We start from the raw sequence: 9,192 nt of genomic DNA, 5'->3' as shown, positions 1-9,192 counted from the left end.
TAAAGGAACCAGGCATGATAGAGTGGAGTAGAGTAAGTCCATTATCACCAGTGGAGAAGAAATGAACTTTTTGAGTTTTAGTCTCTGATGGTTGTTGAGCTGAAATCAGAAGGAAGAGAATTCCCTTTGTGCTTACCTGTGTCTCCAGCGAAATATGTAGACATTTCTGGTGTCAATCAACCAAGGAAGAGAATCTCATATCAGGGAGCCAAAACTTAGGTAATGATAATGGGCCAGAGTTTATAGGATAGGGAAATTCTATTTCCATCTGGACCTTTTATAAGGGCTTGGGGAGGGCAGATGGCTGACTTAGAGGAATCCAGATGAATTCGAGGACATCCTGGACTGGAGAGAAAAATGGCCTTTGCCACATGAAGACAGGCCAAGAGCTAGGCAGGAAGGCAACATGTCTAAATGAACTCATTATCTTTATACCCAGAAATCTCCTGCTCTTTGAGTATTCCCATTCCCAGCACCCTCTGCCCAAATGCCAGGCAGGATCCTAGAGGATCAGTAAGTCTTACAGATTCTGTTAACTAAATCTCCTGGCTCCATCCACATCTCTCCATCTCCTTTCCATCCCACCCCGACACACACTCACAGACACCACCGAGGCCATTGCTGTCTTTCACTGGAACTATAGCAATAGCTTTCTGACTGGTCCCCAGGTCCTGAATCATAGTTGAGCCCTCCTGTCCACCCTTGAATCCAAAAGGCAAATTCCCACTGTACCTAACCTACTAGTTTTGGAACTTGGGCCAACTTCTGCACCTCTCGTGCTTCAATGTTCTCATGTAAAATGGAGATAATAACACCACCCACCTTGTGACCTTGTTGTGAAAACTGAATGCGTTACCACAGAGCACAGTACTTGGAACAGGAAACACAACTAATTGTCCTGCATGTTTGTCTCTACACTCTGCTAGGTGGCAAGGCCACCATGGCAGAGATGTGTCCAGCAGCCTCCACGGGTACCTCCGTGTAGGTGTTGAAAACTATGAGCCATCACAAACTGGAATGGAGTAAGCCATATTTTGTAAGTCAGACTGCCTACTTACCTGTTCCCTTTTTGTCTATTGCCCTCCATTAACACCAGTGCATTCCTAAAAGCTTCCCCAAATGTTCCAGCCTTTTCTGGGCCGTAAGTGCAGGCTCAGGCCTACTGCTGAGGTCAAGGAGAACACCCCTGAAGGTGGGGGGGGACAAAGGCAAGCTGGGAATGATTTCCCAGGGGGAAGTGCACCCGGGCCTAGAGGCTCCATCTTCTCTCTTCCCCCCCCCCCCCCCCCCGCCATCATCTTTGGAGGTGCTAGGTGTGACTTCACCAGGGACCTGTCCAAATTATTAAAACTGCAGATAAGAGGAAAGAAGGGGCTATGGGCCCTGGGACAGGAACGCCACTGGAGATGCAACAGAGGTTGAGGAGTCTCGGGAACACATAGGGTGTAGCTGGCTCCTGGTCTCCCAGGATTTGGACAGCCACCTGAACTCCCGCCTTCGGGTGAAGGCTTCTGAGGAAAGGGGCGGAGGAGAAAACGACCCTCCGCTCCCTCTCTCACCTCCATTTCTCACTCTCCGTACGCCCCACATCTCTTCCTACCTACTTCCGAGCCGGCCTCCAGCCCTGCGTCCTGGTGATAAAACCGCCGGCCCCTACCCAGCCCACAGGGCCGGGCGCAGGATGTTGTACGAACCGCGATGGCCGACCCCTGCTTGTCTGCAGAGGGGAAGATCCCCAAAGGGTCTCCTCAGCGAGGAGGAGGGTGGGACGCGGGCGCAGGGCGAAGGGGAGGCGCACGGCCCGGGGCGGGGCCGCCGCAGGCTCAGATGGCACCCGGCGCTCGCGCCGGAAAGGGCGTCCCCCAGCGGCCTCCCGGAGACCCTCCCCGGCCCGCGGGGCGCTGGAGCCGCCGCGGCGGAGGCATGGCCGCGGGGGCCGCGGGGGCCGCGGTGCGCGAGGCGGCGCCGGGGCCGGACGCGCCTCCCCAGCACGAGCAGGTACCGGGTGCCGGGCGCAGGCAGGGGGACACGGGGCCAGGGTGCCTAGGCTCACGCGGGGGCTGGGTGGCCGCACGGACTGGTCTCCGAGTCCCCCGCCGCGGCACGGATGACCTTTCTGGAAGGTGTTCGTGGCGTCGCCTCTCCCTACCCCACCCCACGGGAGTCGAACTCCTCTCCATTTCTCTCTCCCTCTCCCGCTCCTCTCCCTTCTCATCCCCTACTCCTTATTTTCCCCTCCCTTACCCCGCCTCCCCCACTCCGTCTCCTCCAGAATGAGCTTTATCCGACTCATCCCTGTCCATTCCCTGCTTTCAGTACTGGTTGCCCCTCTCTCCTTCCAGCTCCCCGACAGAAGCCCCAGGGCCCAGGTGAAGGAAGAGGACAGCTGAAGGGTGCTGTGTGTACATCAGGCTTGACTGTATGGTTCTCAAACTGCAGCGAGCATCAGAATCACTCTGAAAGCTAGGTAAAAAGCAGATGGTTGGACTCTGCCCCCAGGGTTTTTAATTCTTGACCTCTGGGATAATGCCTCATCATTTTGCAAGTCAGACTATTTCCCAGGAGGTGCTGATGCTCAAGCTTTGAGAATCTGTAGGCTAGCTATCCCCTCTAGGTTTCCCATGGTGATTTCAAACCCCGTCATTACTATTTTTCATTTATAGATGATTCTTAGGCCATGATCACATAGCAGGAACTGTGCTCCTCCTGGGATACGGGGGATACAGTTAGAGGTAGACCTTTCCTCTGGGAACTCACATCCCAGTATAACAAGGACAAAATAACTCATAGAGGGTAGGAAGAAATTACTGTTCAAGTGAAGTTTTGTAGGATTTCTAGGAAGCGAGGAATTGCTTCTGGTAGGGAGGGTGGGCAAGGCTGACTGGGCGGATGGGGGTGGCTGGGCTTTTGAGCTGGGCCTCAGGGGGAACGGTGAGATTCCATGTGGCCATGAGAGGAAATGAGAATTCTCCATGCAGGAAATGGGAACACCAAATTACTTGGAGGTGAAAAAAATTTGGGGGTGGGGGGGTGGGAAATGACCATGGAGAAAGGTGGGGGTGAGAGTGGATATTCACTATGACCCTGGCAGAAATCCAGGGTTCATGAAGGCTTGTAGGAAGAGAAAGCTGGGTTATGGCAAGTTTTGTATCATGCTATGCATTGGAGATTTATTCTCTAACATGGGGAAGCTATAAGGGAACTCCATGACTTACTTGCTGGTTTCAAACCCAGATCAGATTGTTCACAGAGCGTTATGGATGAAGAAGTCTGCGTGCTGGGAAGGCTAGAAGACTGGCAGAGTCACTTCTGCAGCTGATGTTTGCTCTCCCTTAAGGGTGCCATAGCTGCCTTGCCCACTGCCCTCAGGAGGTGTGGTCCCCTGTTAACTCTGTCCTGGGAGCAACTCAGAGCTTGTCCCTTAATCCCCCCCTTGTTCTGCTTTGCTGGCTACTATATTTCCAGAACGAAGCACAGAGTCTGGCAAATGGCAGGGCCTCGGGAAATGTTTATTGGACAAATAAGTGAATAAATAATAAACATATAACCTCATGATCTGGGACTCTAGTCTGCCCAGCTCCCTGTGTACCTCTTTGTGCCAAACACCCCCTCCCTATTCCCCATCCTCCTTCTCCCTGTGGCCTAGGAAGCCAGCTACACCCTATGTGCTCCTGAGACTCCTCAAAGTTAGGGTGCAAGAGAGTAGACAGCATGGACTCGGCAGTTCTCTTTTCTGCTTGTCTGAGGCCTGCTTTGCAGGCTTTGATTTCCCCAGAGGACCCATCTCTGCCTCAACACTGTTCTCTACCTTGGAGTAGGCCAGACACAGCCCCTCCCTACCGCTCCATCCGTGGAAGTTTTGTCCTTGCCCAGTGATATGGATTCCATATCACTGAACACAGCTCTCTAAGCCTAATATCCTTAGCTCCCGCTCACATATGTCCCAGGGATAGCAGTAGTTTGAGTTTACTGTTCTGGTTTTGCCACTCATTTTAGCGATATTTTTCTAACAGATGGATTTTTGTGAAGAGTTGAAAGTGGGGAAACTAATTTGGAGGCAGCAGCTGAGGTAAGAAATGATGAGGGCTGGCACTAAGAGGGAGGCAGTTTTCAAATACAGTTAGCCCTGTAACAGCACAGGATTGAACTGCACAGATCCACTTACACACAGATTATTTACAGGGCAGTACTCCAAATGCATTTTTCCTTACCATTTTCTTAATAACATGTTTTTTTCTACCTTACTTTCTTTTTTTTTTTTTTTTTTTTAATTTTTTTTAACCTTTATTTATTTTTGAGACAGAGAGAGGCAGAGCATGAACAGGGGAGGGGCAGAGAGAGAGGGAGACACAGAATCTGAAACAGGCTCCAGGCTCTGAGCTGTCAGCACAGAGCCTGACGCGGGGCTCGAACTCACAGACCGCGAGATCATGACCTGAGCCGAAGTCGGACGCTTAACCGACCGAGCCACCCAGGCGCCCCTTTCTACCTTACTTTCTTGTGAGAATACAGTATACAATACATATAACATCCAGAATATGTGTTGATCGGCTATTTATGTTATTGCTAAGGCTTCTAGTCAACAGTAGGCTATTAGTAGTAAAGTCCCAGGGAGTCAAAAGTTTTACACAGATTTTTGACTGTGGGGGGATTGGTGCTCCTAACCCCTGCATTGTTCAAAAGTCAACTGTGTATTGATTGAGTGTGCAATGTTACCAGACAGGGAGTATTCAGTGGTGGAGTAAGACAAGTAATAAATCACCGATGACCATGCCATGGGGTAACAGTGTTCAGTGGACAATGGACCCACTGGAGAGGCCTAACCCAAAAGGCTCTTGGAGGAAGCAGAGTCCAGGGCATCCTGAAAGGGGGTTTGAAAAGCAAAAAAAAAAAAAAAAAAAAAAAAAAAAAGGTGGAGGAAAAGCATTCAGGGGACAGAAAAGTTCTGCTTGGCTGGAGCAGGGGCTGTGCAGGGGCAATGGAAAGAAAAGAAGCTGGAAAGGGCCACAAGAGCTATGTTAGGGACAAGGGCAGCCACTTGTGTTTTGAGCGGGGGAAGAAATGTGATCAGTTTGCTTTTCATTGGATCACCCTCACTGTTTGAAGGGAGAAAAGGAGTGAAGGTAGGAGCCCCCCTGGAAGAAGAGAACCCTCTGCGCACCAGGTTGGATCCATCCTCAGGCTCAGGGAGGCCTTGCCAACCAGTCTAACGAGTAACAGCCCCTCCCCATGCTGGTTATTCTTTATCACACATTCTGTTTAGCTTCTTCATAGAATTTACCACATTAGGTCATTGTTTTCTTTACTTGGTCATTGTCCACACTTTCTCTAGAGCACAAGACCCAATTCATGAGGACAGGAAACTTGTATGTCTTATTCACTTTTATGGTATGGCAGCTCTTACCCCAGTGCCTGGTACCCAGGATGTAATCAATAGATGTTTGTTGAATGAAGGAACAATGGTTGGCATAGAGGCCACTGAGGTGGAAAGAAGTGGTTCGCCAAGTATTTGGGTAAGGTCTGCAGGAGGGTACTGGGTTGGAAGTGGAGGATTAAGGTTAAGAATGGCATCCCATATTTCTGTTTTGAACAACTGGTTAGGTGGGATGTAGGGCTACTGAGTGAGAGGGGGGCACTGGGATGGAACCAAGTTAGAGGGAAATTACTATGCTCAGTTTGGGGCAGCTTGAGCTTGTGTGTCTGAGGGACATCCAAGTGGAGATATGTAGAAGGCATGTGGATACAAGAATCTGAAGCTCAGAAGGGAGTTAAAGGGGAGGAGAGGTAAACAGGAATGTCCTGCAGGGAAAAAAGACTTGTCAATTGATAGACAAGGAGGCAGGGGAAAGGAGAAGCAGAATCAAAATGACATCTTAAATTCTTTTAAGTGACATATATTCAGGGACACATTAGTGGCTCAGTCGGTTAAGCATCCGACTTCGGCTCAGGTCATTATCTCTGGAGTCATGGGTTCAAGACCTGTGTTGGGCTCTATGCTGACAGCTTGGAGCCTGGAGCCTGCTTTGGGTTCTGTGTCTCCCTCCCTCTCTTTGCCACTCCCCTGCTTGTGCTCTCTCTCTCAAAAATAAACATCAAAAAAAAAAAATTTAAATGACATATGTTCATGCAGAATATATTCAATATGGACAAATATAAAAAAGGAATAAATATTCCAATATACACCAGCACCCATGGATCATTCCTGTTAGCATTTTGGTGACTGCTCTGGATATCTCTTTCTTCTGGATGTTTCTTTATTCTACGTAACTGTATATTTACATTAATAGGCTTATATTTTATACAACTGTTTTCAAAGCATGCTTTTTCTCTTAAAATATGTCATGGAAATATTTCTATGTCAATAAATATGGATCTGCATGATCATTTGAAAGAGCCAATTGATTTCCTTTGTTATAGATATATCATAACTCATTAACCAATCCCTCATGGGTTGACACATAGATTGTTGCCAATTTCTCAATATTATAAATAAAACTATGTAAACACCTGTGTCACTTTCCCTGTGTATTTGTCTCTTCATTTTGTGAGAGATTATTCTTACGCTATTCTACACAGAATAAACAAACACTTTAGATTTTGACATGCCCTGCCAAATTTCTTTCTGGAGAAACTGTTTTAATGTACACAACACACCTGAAGGGCATGAGAAGGCCAGTTTTCCTCATCAGCGCTAGTTAACATATAGTGCAGTAGTGGTAGAATTTAGTTATTCATCACTTACATATAACACCCAATGGTCATCCCAACAAGTGCCCTCCTTAATGCCCATCACCCATTTAAGCCCATCCCCCCACTCACCTCCCCTCCAGCAACCCTGTTTGTTCTCTATATTAAGAGTCTCTTATGGTTTGCCTCTCTGTTTTTATCTTATTTTATTTTTCCTTCCCTTCCCCTATGTTCATCTGTTTTGTTTCTTAAGTCCCACATTTGAGTGAAATCATATGATATTTGTCTTTCTCTGACTAACTTATGTCACTTAGCATCATACACTCTAGTTCATCCACGTGGTTGCAAATGGCAAGATTTCATTCTTTTTCATCACCAAGGGATATTCCATTGTATACATATACCACATCTTTTTCCATTCATCAGTCAATGGACATTTGGGCTCTTTCCATAATTTGGCAATTGTTAATAGCGCTGCTATAAACATTGGGGTGCATATGCCCCTTCAAATCAGCATTTTTGTATCCTTTGGATAAATAGTAGTACAATTGTTGGGTCATAGGGTAGCTCTGTTTTTAACTTTTAGAGGAACCTCCATACTGTTTTCCAGAGTGGTTGCACCAGTTTGCATTTCCACCAACAGTGCCAAAGGGTTCCCCTTTCTCTGCATCTTCGCCAACATCTGTTGTTGCCTGAGTTGTTAATTTTAGCCATTCTGATATGTGTGAGGTGGTATTTCATTGTGGTTTTTTTTTTTTTTGTATTTCCGTGATGATGAGTGATGTTGAGCATCTTTTCATGTGTCTATTAGCCAGCTAGATGTTTTCTTTGAAAAAGTGTCTATTCATGTCTTCCCATTTTTTCACTGGATTATTTGTTTTTTGGGTGTTGAGTTTGGTAAGTTCTCTATAGATTTTGGATACTAACCTTTTATCAGATATGTCATTTGCAAATATCTTCTCCCATTCTGTTGGTTGCCTTTTAGTTTTGTTGATTGTTTCTTTCACTGTGCAGAAGCTTTTATCTTGATAAGGTCCCAGTAGTTCATTTTTACTTTTGTCTCCCTTGCCTCCAAAGACATGTCTAGTAAGAAGTTGCCGCAGCCAAGGTCAAAGAAGTTGCTGCCTGTGTTCTCCTCTAGGATTTTGATGGTTTCCTGTCTTACATTAAGGTCTTTCATCCATTTTGAATTTATTGTATAGTGTAAGAAAAATGAATCTTCTGCATGTTGCTGTCCAGTTTTCCCAGAACCATTTGCTGAAGAGACTGTCTTTTTTCCATTGGATGTTCTTTCCTGCTTTGTCAAAGATTAGTTGGCCATATAGTTGTGGGTCCATTTCTGAGTTCTGTATTCTGTTCCATTGATCTATGTGTTCTTGTGCCAGTACCATACTATCTTGATGATTACAGCTTTGTAATACAGCTTGAAGTCCGGGATTGTGATTGCTTCCAGCTTTGGTTTTCTTTTTCAACATTACTTTGGCTATTCAAAGTCTTTTCTGGTTCCATACAAATTTTAGAGTAGTTTTTTCTACCTCTATAAAGAATGATGGTTTTATTTTGATAGGGATTGCGTTGAATGTGTAGATTGCTTTGGGTGGTATGGACATTTGAACAGTGTTTGTTCTTGGGACACCTACCTGTATGGCTCAGTCAGTTAGGCGTCCGACTCTTGATTTCACCTCAGGTCATGATCTCACAGTTGTGGGATTGAGCCCTGTGTCTGGCTCTGCGCTGAGCATGGAGCCTGCTTAAGATTCACTCCCTCTCTCTCTCTGTGCCCCTCCCCCCCATAAATAATATTAAAAAAAAAAAGTTTCTTCCTCCCATCCGTGAGCATGAAATGTTTCTCCATTTTTTTGTGTCTTCTTCAATTTCTTTCATAAGCTTTCTATAGTTTTTAGCATACAGATCGTTTACCTCTTTGGTTAGGTTTATTTCTAGGTATCATATGGTTTTTGGTACAGTTATAAATGGATCAATTCCTTGATTTCTCTTTCTGCTGCTTCATTATTGGTATATAGAAATGCAACAGATTTCTAGACATTGATTTTATATACTGTGACTTTGCTGAGTTCATGGATCAATTCTAGCAATTTTTTGGTGGTCTTTTGGGTTTTCCACATAGAGTATCATATCATCTCCACTAGGAAAAATCAGCCTGAGAAGCAGAGCAGCAGGTCTCTCCCCCAGAAGACAAGATCTCTTCCACCCACTTAGTATATGGATCATTTTGTGCTGCAGAGTTTCAGTTCTGTGGGAAACTGGATTGAGCTTCATTTGGGTTTCTTTTTGTTTGTTCATTTGTTTATTCATTTTCTTTGCTTCTGTTTTTGTTTATGTTGGTTTTTTTTATTTTCTTTTTTTTTCTTAAATACAGAAAGAGAAAATTTTTAATTTTATTCTTTTATTTAATTCTATTTAATTATTTAATTTTTTTAATTTTTAATTTCTTCTTTTAATTTTTTTTCTTTTCTCTTTTTTCTCTTTTCTATCAAGCTTCTC

At 45.4% G+C, this 9,192-nt stretch overlaps 1 protein-coding gene across 3 annotated transcripts in view; it reads left to right on the top strand.

Annotated features, from left to right (window-relative positions):
• Positions 1–1,801: 1,801 nt before the first annotated feature.
• RNF175 (ring finger protein 175) overlaps positions 1,802–9,192 on the top strand; it is a 47,923-nt gene continuing 40,532 nt past the window's right edge. For 2 of the 3 annotated variants that reach the window (XM_049632340.1, XM_049632339.1), the window contains exon 1: positions 1,802–1,998. In XM_049632340.1, coding sequence (XP_049488297.1) covers positions 1,828–1,998 — 171 coding nt within the window. In that variant the 5' untranslated portion in view covers positions 1,802–1,827. Of the gene's footprint in view, positions 1,999–4,054; positions 4,070–9,192 lie in introns of those variants that run through there. The other variant, XM_049632341.1, reaches the window with a different exon arrangement.

Source organism: Panthera uncia, chromosome B1, assembly GCF_023721935.1.
Source record: "Panthera uncia isolate 11264 chromosome B1, Puncia_PCG_1.0, whole genome shotgun sequence".
Classification (NCBI taxonomy): Eukaryota; Metazoa; Chordata; class Mammalia; order Carnivora; family Felidae; genus Panthera; species Panthera uncia.
This window is presented reverse-complemented; position numbering and strand designations above follow the sequence as displayed.